The 19,554-nt window shown below is 49.4% G+C and overlaps 1 protein-coding gene across 6 annotated transcripts in view; it reads left to right on the top strand.

The window, feature by feature from the left end:
* Positions 1-18,996, top strand: part of Slc39a11 (solute carrier family 39 member 11) — a 379,750-nt gene extending 360,754 nt beyond the window's left edge. For all 6 annotated transcript variants that reach the window (XM_055592214.1, XM_055592210.1, XM_055592212.1 and 3 more), the window contains 3 exons: positions 14,023-14,121; positions 15,987-16,145; positions 17,418-18,996. In XM_055592214.1, coding sequence (XP_055448189.1) covers positions 14,023-14,121; positions 15,987-16,145; positions 17,418-17,496 — 337 coding nt within the window. In that variant the 3' untranslated portion in view covers positions 17,497-18,996. The remainder of the gene's footprint in view (positions 1-14,022; positions 14,122-15,986; positions 16,146-17,417) is intronic.
* Positions 18,997-19,554: the final 558 nt, after the last annotated feature.

Below are 19,554 nucleotides of genomic sequence, written 5' to 3'. Positions count from 1 at the left end.
AAAAACTAGATGATGTGTGACCAGAGCTCAGCATTGGAGCTGGGACGGGGCAGAGGCTCACAGTGAAATGCCTGAATTCAGAAGGCAGCATCAGTGTTCCTGCTGTGTCTTCATAACCCAGAAGCCTCTGCAGTCAACACCAGGTGTTTGTGGGAAAAGTGGCTCTGATGAAGGTAGCTGCTTCGCCAGCCATCTTGGTGTCCTTAGCATGTGCAAAACAGCAGATTCCTGACCTCCTCATTCATGTTCGTATACCCACCCACCTCACTGACACAGATTTCCCAGGCTTGTCAAATAAGAGAACACACTATCAACACCTGCCTTGTGCCCTGCATTTGCTCTGGTCTGGCCATTCTGGGAAAAACAGTCATTTTCTAGTGACAAAGCCCTGAGGTCCTGGCTTCCTAGAAGTCAAGTCCCAAAATACACAGCACAAGGAAAGACGTGGTCTTTCTTCTGTTGGCTTTGTTTGTGGCTTCTTCTGGTTTAGTTTCTTCCTTTACTTAATGCAATGGGTCTTGGCCCTGTATTTTCTATACTTTGGGCTTCAACTGGACACATGCTAACGTTTCTAACCTTCCAGAATAGTACTGCCATCAGGGGACCAAGATTTCAACACAGGAGCCTATGGGAGACAGGCAATATTCAAATCATGGTATACTATCATTGTGCTTTCTCCTCACTTTGAAACTCCTGCTCTCCCACCATGCTCAGCTACCCCTCCCCAAGAGGCTCTGAGCACTAAGGAGAACTCGAGAATGAGGGTTCAGTAGTGGAATTTGCTGCTACCATTTGGGGACATCTGATAAATAAAGGTGACCAGACATCCTGACCCCTGGGGTCTCCTTCCACCTTCCTCCCTTCTCTCCTTGTAGGTATCCCCTATTATCCACAGGACACTGACTGGAGGGTTCTCTGCTAGCACTTCAGCCCTCCACACTCCAGGGTGTCTTCACCTCCAATCTCTTGACACCCCCAGGTTTGAAGGAGCTACTAGGAAGCTTTCTGTATGCCTCTTCTCGTTCTGTGTCCTATATATCTTCAGTTCAGCTTCCTGAAACTCAGTTCATTTGCAGAGGCTTTATCATTCCTGTTTGTTTTCAGGGTCCAGACTGGGGATCAAACAAGGAGCCTGCCAGGGCAGGGTTTCCTTCCCAGGCAAGAAGGGAAGAGCACAGACTAAGTGCCTAACTACATGGGAATAGCCAGGGATTTCTCACCAGCCCCCAGAGCTCAGTTCTCTTTGCATTGTATCCAGAGCAGCTCACGTGCTCTGTCTAAAGGGAATGGAGTTGGAGCAGGTGGTGTTCGGCTCTGGCTTTGAACTCAGACCACATTCCCTAAGGGTAAGTGAAGGTATGGTTTGGTTTGGTCTCAATAAAGGAATAGGAGGAGGGGACAGACACCCTTTCAGTTAAGTTTTGCATTGGCCAGGAGCCAGGAAGAAAGCAGTGTGACCGGCAGAGGCTGCAGTCAGAGGCTATTGAGAGCGCGTGCTCAGATGCAAAGCATTCAGCTGCTGAGAGCATGCCCAGAAGATTGTTTTGCAGATGAAAAAAGAAAAGCGCCTTTGAGCCTCTCTCCCATTCTGCCCTCACTGAAGTTTCACTGATCAGCCAGTTTGTTTGGTTTTGTTTTTTTATTGTTTGTTTGGTTTGTTTGTTTTTTTCCAGTTTCTTCTTGGAGTCATTGGTTTATGCTGTCCAGATGTGCACAATGGGATGGTTTTGTGTTGTGGTTTTCCAGATGTGCTCAGACAGGAAAATGAGCTTTGGCAAAGGCGGGGGAGAGGGGGCTGTTTCTGCAGCCCCAGAATCTCAAGAGCCCACAACCTCACCCTTGTACAGCAGCCACAAAACTAAGGACCAGAAAAAGAGCTCAGTTAAACCAGTCCCTGTCACAGCCAAAGACACTGAGACCGGTTTAGTGTGGCACACTTTGCATACTAATCCCTTATTGCTGGGAACAGATATTAGTAGTCTTAGATTTGGGGTGTATTCAGTGACTCCTTCATGGATGCACTCACCTGGCTCTTTTCCAGGTGCTGGAACCCCTCTGTGAGGCAGCAGAGGTTCCTAGCTTGTCCTCATGCCAGATGGGGCAAGGGAGGAAGAATAACATTAAGAATTGGAAATGTTAGTTCTATATGTCAGTAGGCAAGAAATGCTAAAAAGGAAGAAAGAATGGAGAAGGGAACGCTAGTTTTCAGGTGGGACATTCACTGTCGTTTAACAAAATACATCACAACCTAATGCTTTGAGCCAGCAAGAATTGCAGGTCTAGTTGTTGTGATAACAAACAAACAAACAAGCAAACAAAAAAACCCTTCCAACAAAAAGCAACTTTGAGAACAAAATAGCGTTTGTTGAGCTTATAATTCCAAGTCACAGTCCATCACTGAAGGGAAGTCAAGGCAGGAACTCAAAGCACCTCATCACACCCACAGCCAAGAGAAAAGAAAGATGAGTGCACACAGGCCAAGTTGCTTACTTGCTTTCAGCTGGCTCTCTCCTGTCTTACACTGTTGCATGTAGAGGGGGAGGGATGGAGGGGAGGGAGAGGATGTTATCTTACCATGAAGTAGTACCATTCATATGCCCATGGGTGATCTGGGCAATTTCTCACTGAGACTCTTCCCAGGTGACTATCTTGTTAAATTGACCCTCAAAACTAAGCAGTGTGTGTGTGTGTGTGTGTGTGTGTGTGTGTGTGTGTGTGTGTGTGGTGGTGGTAGTGGTGGTAGGGATTAGGGACTCGAGAGTGGTTTTATTGCATGGCTCTAGCTCTGGGTCTCTCAAGAAGTCACAGTAAATGTCAGCCAGGGTCAAAGTGGCCCGAAGGCTTGACTAGGATGATGGTGCCCTCACCTGGCTTTTGTCAGGAGGACTCCCCTCCTCACCACATAGGCTACTTGTCTGTGATTACAACACGGCAGCCATCTTCCCCCAGACCCATCAGCCTAGAAGAGAGACAGGAGCCAAAATGCCTTCTAAGACCTTGAGAGCGCTGAAGAAGTGAGTCACGCATACCTGAGAAGGACGGTTTCAGGGGAAAGACCCTAAAGTGAGAGTGTCGGAGCCCACTGGAGGAAGAGCAAGAAGAGCACCGAGAAAAGAGCATCAGCCGAAGAAACGACAGGCTAACAAAAGGTGGGTCATGTCAGGCCAGGGGACAGCTTGGCCTCTGCTGCTGAGCGAATGAAGAGCCAAGCAGAGTTTTGAGCAAGGGCTCTCCATAGCCCTGCACTGTGCATAAGCAGGGAATGGACATGAGCTGGGCAAGCGCAGAAGTAAGCCACAGGCTAGCAGCGCCATTACCGTGAAGGATGTGATAGAGATGTCCTCGTGGTGAAGCAGTGAACTTGGAAAAGTGGCTGGATTCTGAGTAGACACAGAAACTGTTCCTTGGAGATTCCCTGTCAGACCCCATGAGGTGTGATGAGTTGCTGAGGACACACCAAGGTCGATGGCAGCACCTTCCTGACAGCGCAACTCAGCAAGTGCTCTTTGCTTCCCATAACTTTGGATGACCCCACGAGTTCTGGGGCGGGTACTGAATTGCGTGGACCCTCAGTTGCCACTGGGCGAGGATGGACTCACATTTACCTTTGAGGGGAGGATCTTTGTTGTTCAGCCCACAAAGTGTAAAATGCTCTTCAAGCCGTACGGCACGCTGTTAGAAGTTAGGGTAGCCACTCCCCTGGAGGGAGGCATGGTGAGAAGGGAGTGTGGAGCCAGGGCTACCAGCGTTCTGCCTCCTGGGCTGCCTGTGTGGCGCAAGAGTGTGCCAGTTTGTGAAAATTCATCCATCAGAACTGGTGAGCAAACCAGTTCTGTGTGTGTGTGTGTGTGAGAGAGAGAGAAAGTTTGTGTGTGTGGTGTGTGTATGAAAATTGGACTTAGTCGTTTTGCCTTCTTTCTTTCCCTCACACTTCCGTGTGATGGCTCAGGCATCCTACATCCTGCCTGTAGATGCAGATCTCTCTCTCACTGCTGTTGCTATGTATTTTCCATTGTTTGAATGAAACTGTGCTCTGTCTCTTTTGGATGGGCTTCGGCGTGTGTCCAGGTTGGAGCTAATGTCCCTAGCACTGCTGAGATAAGAGCATTCTTGGTCTTCAGATTTCCATGAACAAATGAGCACACAGCCCCCCCCCCCCCCCCCCAGTGCTAAGAACCACCTGCCACTTGAGGTATCCCAATCCAGACTGTGCATGGGGTCAGCTGGCTCTCTTTGCTGTAGTCTCCGCAGGTCAAAGTCCCCAGGACCTGACTCTGGGACTCACAGATCCCATGCATTCCTGCTCTTCTGCATGTCTCCTGCTTCTCCATGCATGCAAGGAGAGCTGTGTACAGGCACCCTGAACCACCCTCAGCCACCACCCTGCCGGCTGGCCTGGCCCCCTGGTGTCCCTTCCCATCTGCTTTGGGGAAGGCAGCAGACTTTAGCAGACTGGATGGGTCATCTGAGCCTGAGCCACACAGGCCCTGAGAATAGCAGGAGAAGGGTGGGGGAAGATCCCTTGCGTGCTAAGCCAGCTCTGCTGAGCGGGTAGGGACCCGCAGCCCTGCAGGGAGCACCCAGCCCCTTCCCACCTGCAGGCTCATCAAACACCTTGACAGGCTGCCTGAGTAGGAAGCCGCTGATGTCATCACCAGGCCCAAACAATCAGGCCTTTTAGGGCAGGACGATAACAATCAGAACAGTATGTAAGGGCCTGCCACGCAAGAACACACATGCTCCTTGGCCCTGGGAGGCTCCCAAAGCTGGGTGAAGCGGGGCTTGTCACAAATACGCCTTTCTCCTTTCCTCACCAGCGGGCCAGGGAGCATAGCCTGGCTGAGAGTGGCCCAGGCCCTCCCCCACCTGCCGGTTTCATAGAGCAATCCTCAAGTCCCTCCACCACACACCTCAAAGAAACCTCATCCCCCAAGCCCAGAACTAAGCCTCAGGCTCAGCAACAATCCTTGTTTGGGGGACCCCACTGCCCAAGTCCAGCGGGTCCTATGTGTAAGAAGCTACACCCAGACTAAAGCCATAGTGATGCTTGGAGAGTGGCCACTGCCTTAGGCCTAAGCAGAGGAGGCCTGGTGGTTCTCGCATACTGTCCTAACAAATTCAGTCCCACGAATGGTCTCAGCACAGTGAAGCTCTCCAAATCCTTCAGCTCTTCTCAGATAAGATGCCTAAGGGCTTGGGGGAAGTTTCTTGGCTGGTAAAATGCTATGCAAGCATTAGGACTCAAGTTTGATCCCTAGAAACCATGTTTAAAAAAAAAAAGAAGAGGGGTGTAGCAATGAGCATCTGTAATCCCAGTGCTGGGTCACAGAGATCCCTGAGGCTTGCTGGCCAATCCGTCTAACCAAATTGTTGAGCTCTGGGTTCGGTGAGAGTCCCTGTTTTGAAACAGTAACATGGAGATGACTGAGATAGGGCCTGGTGAGAAAAAGCACTTGCTACACACACCCGGTGACCTGAGTTCAGATCCTCAGAAGTCTCGAGAAACTCGATGTGAGGATGTGATGGTGGGTGTGGGCCTGTAATTTAGAAATGATGTCCAGGTGAGAGGCAGGCCCAGGGGAGGTGTCCTGCAAGCTCCTGGGCCAGCCATCCTGCAGTCCACAGTGGAACAGCAAACAAGAGAGACCCTGCGTCCAAAACAAGGGGCAAGACAAGGACTGACACTTGTTCTCTGACCTCCATACACATGCTGTGGCATAAGAACACGTGCACACGCATGTGAACGCGCACACACACACACACACACACACACACACACACACACAGTTCTTCGCTTCTAAAAAGAAACCAAAAAGAATGACGAGCCATTGAAACCTTTCCCCACACTGCTCTCTTCCAAGTAGCCAGAGTGGACCAGAACCTTCCGTGTGAGTAGCTGAGTAGGTGGAAGACAGAACCTGCTTCCCTGCTGGGGACCAGGTAACCACCTCTCTCTGTGTAATAGACAGATGCAGAGGTCTGCAGGAAGCTGACAAGGCCCTAAGTGTACTCAGCAGCCTTGTAACCCTGAGGACCAGTTCCCCCACTTCTTCATGTATGTCTGCTTCCCCACCTGTGAAATGGGAATAGTGACAGAGACACCCGAGGGGTGGAACATGCTGCTACATGTCAAATGTTTTCAACTGTGCCCAGCATGGAGCCACACTACATACAAGGAGAGATTACCATTTTTTTTTTTTTTTTCCTAGCCAGAGGACCTCAGGCTCTGTCTAATGTCGTGGTAATCAAAGATAGGAGCCGGTTTTGACTGCAGGCTGTTGCTAGGGGTACACAGGGCTCCTCATCTCCTGGTGCTTGCTCTATGCTGATCCGAGTTGGAAGCTTCCCCAGGCCCACGGCCTGAGACGGTCTTAAGAAAAATGTCAGAGTGTAGTGGTCAATAAGCGGATTTGAAGGGATGCCCTCCCCACAAAACACTCCCTGAGCAAGCCACCCAGCACAAGGATCTGCCTGCCAGCAGTCGGGTGGCCGACACGTAGGTGCAGTCACTTGCCTTTGGCCATGCAAGATCTCTGGGCTTGGGCTGGGCTATTCAGCACTTGGGTTTTCCTTTTAAAAGCCACTGGAGTGTGGTAGGACAGTGCCACAGAGGGCAGGTATCCTGGAGAGACAGGCTTTGGCACTCGTCCCAATGGGTAGTGTTATATGCTTTGACTTGGTGGGAGAGGAAGGCTCGAGTCACCCTGTTGGGTCACCTCACACCTTCCTGGCTGAAGCCAGCTTCTCCCTCCCTCTGTATTAGAGCTGCCCCCTTTCTTCATAGTCCATCTTGAGTGTCACTTCGTTCATGGCGCTCCTAGCTCCACCCCTGTGCTACTCCCCTCCGGGCCAGGAAGAAACTTCCGGGGTGTGGGGAAATTGTTTGCCTATGCATTCTTTTCCTCCTGAGTTCCATTGGACACTCCAAAAGATGGGTCCTGCCCTGTTGTCTTTCTTCCCATATGGCATCAGCACTTTCACATGGCCTAGGCTTCGTGGCCCATCACTGAGTCACTCAGAAGGAGAGCCCTGCCTGGCCATGCTCTGATTAGAGGGCATAGGAGGTGCCCCAGAGTTGACCGGAAGGATTGTGCAGATTCAGTATTTGTAAGCGAGCCTGCCCCTTTCCTGCCTCCACCCTACTGTGATGACAGTGGCCCATTCGGGTGCCCAGCTCAGTACTGCCTCTTATGGAAGCCCTGGGCAGTATTTACAGCAGCTAGCATGAAAGGAGTACCCACCATGGCCTCCAGCCTGGGGAACTTAGAGTGACTATCTCCCCGCCATGCAAAGATCCTGCAGCAAAGAAGGTTCTCCAACATTTGACAGATGAGCTAGTGTCTGGAGCTGGGGCACAGTGTCCCTGGGACTCTATATTAATTCATTTTCTCATTGCTGTAGCAGAATCCCCAAGAAAAGCAACATAAGGGGAGAAGGGATTATTTTGGCTTGCAGTTTGAGGCGGGGGAAGGCTGTGGGGGTGTGGGGGAGAGACACGGTCCCAGGAGCTGGAGGCATCTGATCACATTGTTCCCATACTTAGGAAGCAAAGAGCTATGAATGCAGGCACTCCAGCTCATTTTCTCCTTTTCATTCAGTCCCCAAGCCCAGCCCATAGAATAGTGCCATCTCAGTCAGCCCAGTCTACAGAATCCCCCAACAGACATGGTCAGAGAACTGTCTCCTAAGTGATTCTCAATCCTGTCAACACAGTCATCAGTAATAACCGGCTCCTGCCCGTGTGTGTTTGGCTCCTTACAGGTCACACACAACCCCAAAGGCATTGAACTTGCCAGCAGCTTGGCTCTTTTTTCTACTGTGACGGTGAAAGTATTGAGCAAGGCTCCCTTGCAACTCAAATTCTCTGACTTGTGAGAATGAGATGTGAGACTAGCATGAGGAAAACATGGCAGGCAGGCGGGTAGCCATTGAGAGGGTGGGGGAGGAGAGTCAGGCTTCTGGCTGTCCCTAGGTTTTTAAGAAGAAAGCTAACTTTCATAACAAGAGAGCTAACTCATCTCTTGGGATGGATGTCCTGTGATGAAAAGGGAAAGAAGGCTATTCTTGATCTGCAGCCTGGAAGGACCCAGGCCACTGCCTCTGCACCTCTACCAGGCTGCAGATCAAGGAATGGCGGAGAACAGGTGGAAAATACCCTCTCCTGCAAAGGGGGTCATTTTTCTGCCAGACTGAAGAGGCCCAGTCTTAACCTTGCCTGTACCTCAAATAGGCCTGGCAGCTCCCTCTGCTGAGTGTCAATATTTGTGAGTGAGCCCAACCCCTTCCCACCCCCACCCATCCTTCCCACCCCTGGGGGTTTCCAGCATCCTCCTGGCCCTAAGAATCCTGAATTGTAGCTTTGTATGCCTGCCTAGCCCTGGGCACAGTCTCGTCTACCACTGCCGCCATCACTGCCACTTAAGTCCCCACAGCAGTGCCTGGCTAGCCTGTAGTGTCACTCAGCCTGCAAGAACTGCTCTGACATCTTCAGGCTGGTGAAGGTTTTAGGGAGTTGGCTGTCTAGAGGGAGATAGCCCGGGCTAACCTCAAACTTACTGTGAAGCTGAGAATGTCCTTGCACTTCTGATCCTCCAGCCTCCACGTCCCAAATGCTAGGATTATGGATGTTTATTCATCAGTTTACTTGGTGCTAGGGATAAGCCAGGACCTTTTGCACACTGGGCAATAACTACCCCAACCATGCTACATCCTCAGCCTTGTCTGCTTTAAGTGTCTGCTCCCCTTCCAAGATTCTGCATTCCTCCTCTGCAACAGATAACCGTCCTCCCCTGGGATTCGTCTCGGCCACCTGTCCTTCCAGGGTAAGCAGCTCACCCCAGCGTGTCCTAGGGCAGTCCTAGGTTTGGTACTGCCAAGTCTTCCATCCCAGAAAACCCCTCAGCTCTGGAGTATCTCAAGTCCCATGAGGAAAGGTGGGAGTGCTCAGGACATTCTGATGCCCTGGCCTTGATCAGCACACACTGGCTCCAGCAGCCCTGTTATTCCCCACCACCCCAAGTCCAAGGAGTAGACACTGTTTTGTTGTCTTCTTGCTTGCCATTTTTTGTTCCAGGGATGCACTGATGTGGCCCCCCCCCCAGGTGTGATGTGACATGAATTTTAAAACAAGCCTAATTTTTAAACCCCAAGGTGGGGTTGCTAGCAGCCATTCCTCTGGGTCTGGTCCACCCTGGCAAATTCTGACTCCACAGGAAAAGGAAAGTAGAAGTTTGCACACTCATGCCAAAGCTAACTTCTCTGAGAGGCAGCACTCCCACATAGACCCTTGGCTCACCTTTCCCAGAAGAGGCTTCCTCAGGGCTGCTCCTGCCCCTGAGGTTACAGCCTGGCTCCCAGGAGCCACTTACCTGCCCTACCCTCCAGTGATACCCTATCCTATAAACCCTTTCCTGACCCTCTGGTAAGGTCCCCCTCTCATGTCTCCCCACCAGGCCCAATGACAGGTCACTAGGAGGCATGGCTGGTCAGGAAAGGGACACTGCTATTCCCACCTTCCACCAATGTGTCCTGGTGTTGGGAGCAGGAGGACCAAAACCCATCAACAGCAGTGGCTGTTAAGTCTGTGTATCATTCTGTCTGTGCCTGGGGCCCTTTTGAATACTGCTTGGAAAAAAGAAACCTCTCGTTTTAGCCTTTTTTTCTTTTCTCTTCTTTTCTCTTCTTTTCTTTTCTTTTCTTTTCTTTTCTTTTCTTTTCAATTTTAATTAATTATTTATTTTTTTACCCAAGCTGCTAGGAAGGAGATGAGCCAGGTCTGTTTGCCCAGAAATACCATTGTAGATGCTTGGTTAGGTCAGATGTCATGGATGGCTGTATATTACAACTGTGGCTTCAAGCCATCAGCTCAATATCAGGCACATTTTTGCTCCTCACAGTCTCCCATCCCTTCCATTGTGTCTAGCAGTAGGCTCAGAGCTTGACCTCTGACAGCCTTCCTTGACGGCCGAGCCCCTCCATCCATCCCTCCTCTTGGGTTCTTTAGCCCCTGTGCTTCTGCTAGCTCAGGAATCCTGCACCTGTGGCCACAGCTGCTTGGTCGGTCCTGCCCTTGTTCCGGAGAGTCCCCTCCAGGGCTTCCCAGGTCAGTTCCAAGTAGAGTGAACACTCAGTCTGCAGTGCTTCCACCTGGTGTCAACGGCTCTGAGCTCGTGCTGGGAATCTAGAGAGCAGAAAACAGGCTCTTGCAGTGGAGGTGACCTCAACTACTGTCTTCCTCCTCACCCCTGCTGATGGTGCTCATCATCAGCTGTCGATTCCCAACCATAGCACCTTCTTCAGACACTGCAGGCATGGGCCCCTTAATCCATCAGAGTCTGCAGAGCTGTCCCAGGCAAAAGCCTCTGGTAAAGCTCCCTGGTAGCTGGAGTGGAGAGCTGCTGGTTCTGAGAACTGTGGATTCAAAGCATAACTCAGAGCCGATGCTGCTGATGAAAAGAGTAGAGGACCCCATCTGGTTGTGCTTTGGATATGGAGTGTCTCCTGAAGGTGTTGTCCCCAGTGACCAATCCAGTCGTTGAGATGTGATCAGATTGTAGTGGCTCTGGCTTCCTTTTGTTGTTGTTGATGGATTCATAATTCAATGGCATTTGGACCAGCTGATAGACACTCCCAGGGTTGGGTCCTCACTAGAAACAGATCACTACAGACGTGTCCTTGCAGTTGTTTCTTGTCCCAAGCCCTTTCTCTGTGTCTCTCCACTTCCTTGATGTCATGTGAACAGCTTTGCTCTACGTTGTACTCCCTGACATGATACTTTATCTTACTATGACCAGACACAATGGAGCCATGTGACCACAGACTAAATGCTTGGACACTGTGAGCCAAAGCAAATCCTTCCTTCCTTCCTTCCTTCATTCCTTCCTTCCTTCCTTCCTTCCTTCCTTCCTTCCTTCCTTCCTTCCTTCCTTCCTTCCTTCCGTATTTATGTAAAAGCATTTTGTTACAGCAATGAGAAACTGATAGAATGTACAGCCAGGTATGGGAACACGGCAGGTGTGTGTGTGTGTGTGTGTGTGTGTGTGTGTGTGTGTGTGTGTGTATGTGTGTGTGTGTGTAGGTAGGAAGGAAGGCAGAGAGGCTATAGATTCAGCACATGGTCTCAGGAACCCAGGAATGTTCAGGATACACTTTCTGATCACACAGCAAAGCATTACCCTGCAGAGAAAGACCTGGCAGGACTATGGGGTATGGCCCCTGTGCCAGGGCTAGGGCAGGGCAGTGACAATGAGGTTTGCCAAGGATGGAAGAATGGGGTTTCTATGTGGCTTATCAGGGCTCAGCTCCAGTGCAGGATGTGGAGGAGGCTTCCCAATCTACCTGGTGAATGGCAGAACTTTGGACTGGACGCATAATTTAGACTTGTTAGTGACACTGGGTTGGTGGCTCCATGCATGTGCTTAGGAGAGGTCATGCTCCTGCCTGTGTGTATGGAAGGGTGGATACTAACAGCAGACTATAAGCCAGCATCCAAGCTCCATCTGTGCATCACAGAAGAGACCCAGGACCTAGTTTGACCCCTTAGGCTGATCTCTTTGGGAAAAAAAGAATCCTTGGCTTTGGGCTCTCCAATAGGTCAAGAAAACTGATTTGTTTGACCATTATTTCGCAAAAGGCAAAGAGTGAGCTGAAGGAACATGAAGCCGTGCTGCCAGGGGCTGTAGAGAAGACAGTGTAGGCATACTGAAACTTTGGCAGGAACTTAGTCTTGAGATTTGTTTTTTCCACAGAAATGTATGCCAGAGTTTCTCCCTCTTGGAATAGGAGCTCAGGGTCTTCTTGGACATAAAACTGGTAGAAGACACTTCAAGAACAAACTGTAGTTCTCCCTGTGGCTTTCCTGTAGTTCTGTCCCTGTGGGAAAGAATATAGAAAGAATATCCTAATCAGGAATCACAAGACTTCTATATTCTTCTCTATTGCTGAGCTATCCATAACCAAGGCAACTTATCAAAGAAAGGTTTAATTGGGCTTATAGTTTCAGAGTATTAGAGTCCATGGTGGCAGACTGAAGGCATGGTAGCAGTAACAGCTCAGATCTCAAACTGAAAACAGGAGTCAGAGAGCCCATTGGGAAGAGCACTAGTCTTTTGAATCCTCAAAGCTTACCTCCAGTGACACACCTCCTCCAACAAGCTCTTGCTCCTTCCCAAATAGTTACACCAGCTGAGGTCCAAGTATTCAAACATATGATTTAACTAAATGGAATGCCTGCCAGCTAAATATTTGTAAGTTCAATTTTGGTAGGGCCCAGGGTCCAGGCCGTTAAGCCCCATATGAGGCACATGGATATATGCGGTGACGGTGGATGAAATGTGTGAGCTGAAGCCCTCATATAAAATGGAGATTTGATATTTAATACTGAGGATTATCCTTTGTGGTCTTTGCTGGAGTCTAGTCTAGAGGGCCTTGGCCAGAGCTGGCCTGGTGTGCTTTCAAGGCAGCAAATTGTGTTCTTACCTTGGGAGTCTGGGGCCAAGGATGGAGTGGCCAGTAAAGACAGGGCAGAGCCCAGGTGCTGGCCTGCAGCCTTGCCTTGTATCTCTTCAGAGCTGAGGAGAAAATTCCTATTGGAGCAAAGTGGACAGATAGAAGACAATTGGCCAGAAAGCCAAGCATGAGGCCACTTTCCCTATCTAGACCACCCACCCACAACTCCTTCTGTCATAGGCCAACACTGCGACTAATGCCCTTGAAGCTCTGTTATTAGAAAGGCCCTCTGTGGACTGTCCCTAAGACCTGTCCAGCCAAGGTAGAGTCTTGTCCAGGGAGGTGATCTCAAATTACCTGCTGCTCCTGTGGCATCTCTCCTTCCTTTGCAAGCTGGCATGGGGGTTCATGTGTGCGCATTTTAAATTTCGATCACAAATGTGCCTGTTGCCTTGTCTCCCTGTGTGTATTGCCCGTGTGCTTACCTCATTCCCATTCTCCACTCACTGCAATCTGATTTCTGGCTTCTACACAAAGCAGCCTCTGAAAGACAGGCCCCCAGCATCTGACTCAGGCATGCAACACAACCCCACAGTGTCCTGCAGAGGCTCTCAACAGTGAGCACCACCCAAGTCCAGTGAAACACAGCAAGAGTCCATGGGAGGCCTGAGCCTGGAGCCACATTGGTGTCACCTTCAGATTCTGTGTTTTTACTTCCCTATGCTGCTTCTGATGTCCCTTCTGGACAATAAGAAACAGAAACTCAAGCACACAAAATATCTCTATGTGTTAAGAACTTCTCAGGTGTTGTTAGGTTGTCCTATGACATGACAATCCCTCAAAGTGAACACCATTATCCTCATGTTGTACACTAGACACAGACAGGTAAAAGTCAGTGATTGACACGGACTTACACAGCAATGTGGCAGAACCTGGGACATCCTGACTTGGAGGCAGCATGTTCCGTGCTGGACTAAAGCATAGCAAAGCCAGAGCATGCCTCAAGACAGGAGGGCAACAAGGAGGGCGGTGTTACTCCCTCCTATGGCACTACCCACATGTGGGCCCTCCTTTTTCCTTTGCCCCCCATGGATCCTGGCTTGGCTCCCTGGCACCAGAGGAAGGATTCAGGTCTTGACAAGCTACCCTTTCTGAAGGGTTCAGGGTTCCAGACAAGACATTTTACATTGTTCCAAGTTACTCTGTACTATGTCACGTGTGACCAAGAGCAGCTTCGGGGGAATGGCTTATTTCAGCTCACAGATCACACTCCATCATGGAGGAAAGTTAGGACAGAAAATCAATCAGGGACTGGAAGTGGAGGCCATGGAGGAGCTCTGCTTGCTCACAGGCTCATCCTTAGCCAGCTTTCTTACACAGCCCAGGACCATCTGCCCAGGGAATATTGCTGCCCGCAGTGGCCTGGGCCCTCCTAATCAATTAATAATCAAGACACTCCCCTACGGACATTGCCCACTGGTTAGTTTGACCAAAGCAACTCTTCTCTAAGATGGCTCTGGGCTGTGTTAAATAGTCAAAGCTAACTAGGACTTATACCATCTTGTGTTTTTGCAGGAATCTGGCCATTGGAATTGGGATCCAGAATTTTCCAGAGGGCCTGGCTGTCAGCCTCCCTCTTCATGGAGCAGGCTTCTCTACCTGGAGAGCTTTCTGGTGAGCGTACCAGCCCATTGGGTCAGAAGAGAGTCATGTGGGCTATAAACTGCTCAGTGTGACCTCCCTTCTCTTGGCTCATGTTGGAAGCCAGTACAGGGCTTCCGGAAGAACACCACAAATGTGGGTGAATGTTGTACCCACAGTAGAGGCCTCCAAGAAACAGGCTCATCTCTTGACCTTTGACCTTTACACAACCAGCTTGAGTGACTATATCCCTTTTCAATGGCCTCTGCGGATAGCAAGCTGTGGCCATCAGCACTAGGTGCTTGCTTCCACCTTAATGCTTCTCTCACCATCACAATATCCTCAGCTGAGAATCATCTTGCCATCACCTGGTCCTGGAAATCATTGCATGAACTTTTCTCACACGTCTTCCACTTGGGACATGGGCCTCACACATCTCTTTGCTGAAACAATCCCTGGTTTACAACATACAGTTCCAGTGCTCATGCAGGTTGCTAATAGGGGCGGTTTAAAATGCCTTCCATTGTATAGGGCCCTGTGACTTGCAAGTTTGTACATGTACTTAAATGACCCTGTTTCCACCCTCTACAGATCTCTTTCTCCATTGTTAGAGTCCCTCAAATAGAGGATGTAGGAGAGAAGGGAAGTGGGTGGCCTTTGAGATTTTCATAACCTACCAAAGCCATAGCTGTCATTTCAAATAGTTGAGGCACCAGGAAGAGAGGAGGGCAGAGATGCAGAGATTTGCGGTCAGCACCAAGATAGGGAATTGAAGCTTTTTTTCTGTCTCTTAACCTCCAGTCTGGGCTAGATGTCAAAGCCACGTTTTCCAGAGAAAACAAGGCCACAGGCAGGGGTTGGATAGACCAAGGACCCTTCTGTCCTGCTGGTCTATTCATGAAAACACAAGGAGCTGGGACGCAGTATCTACTCTAAAATATTCCACAGCAAAACTAAGGTCTCTCCTCATGCCCACTTCTGCCTCTGTCCAGAATGGGGCTGGGATCTCCCAGTCCATACCACTTGCCCTCCTTTTCGGGGAGGCTGGCTGAGGGAAAGGTCCCTTACCCCCATGGTACAGATGGAAGGACTGATTCTCAGAGGCTGTGTATCTTAACAAGTGCCCAGTTCAAGAAGGGGACCCCAACTCATTGCCTGCCAGTATTGTATCCATAGCAGGAGGTTTTAGCATGTAGGGCCTGGCTTATTTCTTGCCCTTGCCATTCGCAATGCTCCTTTGATCAGAGAGTAATAGAACAAGCACCCATGTCTTTCTCTGGCCCCTCACACATGGGTGTACACACACACACACACTCCAAGCTTTTTTAAAAAGAGAAAGATACATGCTACAGCAAAGATTTACCTTAAAAGCATTATACTAGCTGAAATAAGCCCCCCCAACACACACACACACACACACACACACACACACAAAACCAGATATGATTCTGTATATAGGAAATATTCAGAGGCAGCAAACATATATACAGAAAAAACATGGAGCAATTCATGGTGATGGGCTGGGAGGAGGACGAAACGGGACATGGCTGCTACTGGCCATGGGCATCTTTCTCGGTGATAAAAATGTTGGAATTGATGGTGATGTTCACTTACCTTATAAATATACCAAAAACCACTGGCTGTACAGGAAATGTTACATGGGAAGGAAATTATGTCCCAATCAAACTGTCATTGCCAAAGACAATGTAGACAACTTAAAGATCCAAAGGAAATAAGGGTACAAAGCTACTGTAACTGCTTTATGGAGATTAGGCAAAGAGTGGCTGGTGCTTCTTAGAACATGGCCGAACAAGATGTCTGAGTTCTGGGGCTGGAACAGCAGTCTGGGCAACCTGCTTGGCTCTCCCAGCATTGGTCATTGTCTGTTTCCTCCTTAGGTATGGGCAGCTGAGCGGCATGGTGGAGCCGTTGGCTGGGGTCTTTGGAGCCTTTGCGGTGGTGCTGGCTGAGCCTGTCCTTCCCTATGCACTGGCCTTTGCCGCTGGTGCCATGGTCTACGTGGTCATGGATGACATCATCCCGGAAGCCCAGATCAGGTGGGGAGCTTATCCAGACTACTCACTGCTGCCCCAGCCTAATCTGAGACTACCCTCTTTTACCTTCCCTTCCTTTCTCTTTCCTTTGCTTATTTCCAAGCTCCCTCTGCCCTTGCCCACAGTTGTTCCTGTCCCTCCTCTGCGTGCAAAAACTAAAATGAAAAGGAGGAAGGTAACATCACACAGTGGCATAAAGTAGGGGCCCTCGGTGAAATAGACAGCCACCTTTAGACTCTGTCTCTGTCTGTCTGTATGTCTGACTTTCTCTTTCTTTCTCTTTCTCTCCTGTAATGAGGAGAATAGTGGCCTCAAAGATGCAAGAGATAGCCATAAATGTATGTTTCACTATCTTGCAATGGGCCAGGTGTCAAGAGGGATGGTGGGTAGGGGAGGAGGCCTGCACAGTTTCATTCCATTTTTTATAACAGAATAATTGTGAAGCCCATCTATTACATCAGTTAAGTGTCTTTAAGAAATAATAACAAGGGCTGGGGAGATGGCTCAGTGCTGTGCTTGCCACATAAGCGTAAGAGCCTGAGTTCAGTCTCCAGGACACGCATAATAAGCCAGACATGGTGGAGTAATCCCAGCTGGAGAGGGAGAGACAGGTGGAATCCTGGGTCCCCGTGGCTAGCCAGATTAGCCCAATCAGTGAGTCCTAAGCTAGTAAGAGACCCTGTCACAAAAAAGTAGACAGTGTGGGAGAAGGAATGACACCCAAGACTTAGCTCTAACCTCCACATACACACGTGCACCTGTGCCCATGCCTATATGTGCCTATTCCCTTGCCCCCAACACACGAAGAAAACATAAGAAACAGTCACAACTTTGTAGAAGGTGTGTGTGTATCCGTGGAGGCCAGAAGTCAGACCCCTGGAACTGTAATCATAAGCAATTGTGAAGGGCCTGATGTGGATGCTAGAACAGAATTCTGGTCCTCTGCATGAGCGGCAAGCCCTCTTAACTGCTGAGCCATCTCCCCAGCCCTCCTGGTCACTACCTTTTGTTTATTCAGGCATGGAACTGGAGAGTCCTGGTCAAATGATTTACCTGTGCTGCAGCTTGCACGAAGAATCACAGGAAATAATGAGACCAGCCTGATGAGGGCATCGCCTGGGGTTAGGAGTGAGCGTTCACTTGGCATATGATACCCACCTGTCAGGGTCGCCACTGATGGTAGAATGCTTTCTGTTGTAGTTGGCGCCAGCAGCCTAGACAAGGTCCTAGGAAGCTCTGGTTAACTCTCACCTTCTTCCTCTGTTTCCTTCCCAGTGGCAATGGGAAGCTGGCATCCTGGGCCTCCATTCTGGGCTTCGTGGTGATGATGTCACTGGATGTGGGCCTCGGTTAACTCTGAAAACTGTGGGACCCCCACGAAGGAAAGCGCCTGGCTTCTGCAGGACCATGGGCCTCTTTCTTCATGTTAAAAATCTTGTTCTTCTCTCCCCACCATCTCCTTACCTAGATCACCTCTGATTATGTTTTGACTTTTCATTTTATTTTGGAGGGGGAAGCTGATTTCCATTGTAATCTCAAGATGTCATAAAACTGTAGATGTATGTTTGGGCCACTGAGTGGAAGGAATCTTTCCTCAGTGGGATTGTCAAGGTAACCGCTACTTGTCCCGCCTCCAGTCTCCCTCCTTAGACTCAACTTCAGCTTCTCGGGATTACCTTCAGAAGTCAGCTCTTGAGGCGCAAGTCCTGAGCATGTTGGCCGAGGGTTTTAGAGCAGGTGGCCAGGGCCCCTCGTGCTCCTTCACCATGGACCCTCTGTCCACCTAGAATGCCAGGACAGGAGCATTGTGAACACAGAAGCCTGATGTCCAACGCTGAGCCAGCTCACACAGGGTCTGCTTCCTCCTGGGAGATATGCATGGGAGGGCCCACACATGGAGAGAAGGAAGTCAGCTAGTCTCTCTCTCTTGTCCTAAGGCAAAGATTGGCATTACTGAAGTCAGAGAAATTTGGATGTCAGGGTGACCCAGTGCTCTGTGAAAAGCGGTGTGAGTATGGTTTTAAGCTGAGGCTGCTGTTCTTTGTAGCTGACAAGAGCAGAGCACTCAGCCATGGCTCCTAGATCTCCTAGCTATTAATCTTGTTGTGTTTACAGCCTTTGTTTTCCTGAGAGACTTGTGGACACCAGCAGATTGCAACTGCTCAGTCCCCTCATTTATCAAAAGAGTTACTTAAGTTAACTCTAGTGATTGAGTGACATTTGGAGTCTGTCAAGGCTCCTTCTCTGCTAGCCATTTGGAAACTTACAACCCCACCCAAAGCCCCTGATCTGCAGCAGGCTTTGTTTGCATCTGGCCAGAGGGCTTTGAATGGGAAAAGGAAAGAGGGCAGGAAGAGGTGTTTTTTTACATTTATTTTCTCAGAAAACTTAACATTCCGAGATGATCCTGAAAATGACTGGATGTAGATTTTATGCTAACCTACTCCATCATCAGTTCTCCCAAAAGAGCTGAGGCCTGAGCCCTTCATGGTCAGAGGAGTGTGTGGGACTTAGAGCGGGCTCTACCTGGGAGCCAGGTATCCAGGCACTGGGTTTTCTGTATCTGCTCTGTGTGTTTACATGCTCCATCCCACCAAGGGTGAATATCGTAGTCTGTGAATGCTCAAGATCCCAAAGGCCAACCTCAGCAGGATGTGTGTCCATTCTTCTAAAGCACTGGTGATCAAAATCAAAGACACATGCAGAAATTTGATTGGTTGGGGTTAGCCGGTTTGGTGATTGGCACTTAGGTCTCTGTGTGTAGTTCTGTTCTCTTACTACAATTCATCCTTTCTGCTGGATAAGACCTCGTAACTGTGATTAATATCAATAAAGGGAATTTTGTTGTGCACAAGCTGTGTTACATTCAGTCCTCGGCACCTCTGCCTTCCAGAGCTGGTGGTTAGGCTTTAATTTTTTTAAACCTACTCTATTTGGGGTTCTTTAAGCATCTACCTCCCTTCCAACCCCCAACCTTAGATAGGAGAGGAGAAAAGATAAGTATGGACAGGGGATATAGAGCTCTTTAGATGTAGTTCCATTGGGCAATTCAACTCTTTGTCCTTAGGATATCTAGCCGTCCAGCAAACTAGAAGCAACAGCAAACACAGCAGCGAAGTGAATCAGCAAACCAGCAATCCAGCAATAGCAAAAGTAGCAACTAGGAGTACCAGCAGCAAGGGCAGTAGCAACCTCTTTGAAGCATTCTCGAGAGCATTTCTCTCTAGGAGCATCTCAAAGTGAAGCATCCTCTCTTTCTCAGAGTTTATACCTTCTCAGAGTCCGCACCATGATGTTTTTCAGCTGGCAAAAACCACAACCCATGCACGAGGTAGTTTCTAGCTGACAAGGATCAGTTGCCCTCTGATGAGGCTGTTATCAGTTGTGGATTTCTGCATTCCATACTAGGGAT

This window comes from Psammomys obesus, unplaced genomic scaffold, assembly GCF_907164565.1.
Source record: "Psammomys obesus unplaced genomic scaffold, mPsaObe1.curated_primary_1811, whole genome shotgun sequence".
NCBI lineage: Eukaryota > Metazoa > Chordata > Mammalia > Rodentia > Muridae > Psammomys > Psammomys obesus.
Note: the sequence above shows the minus strand (reverse complement) of the source record. Positions and strands in the feature narration are given on the sequence as shown.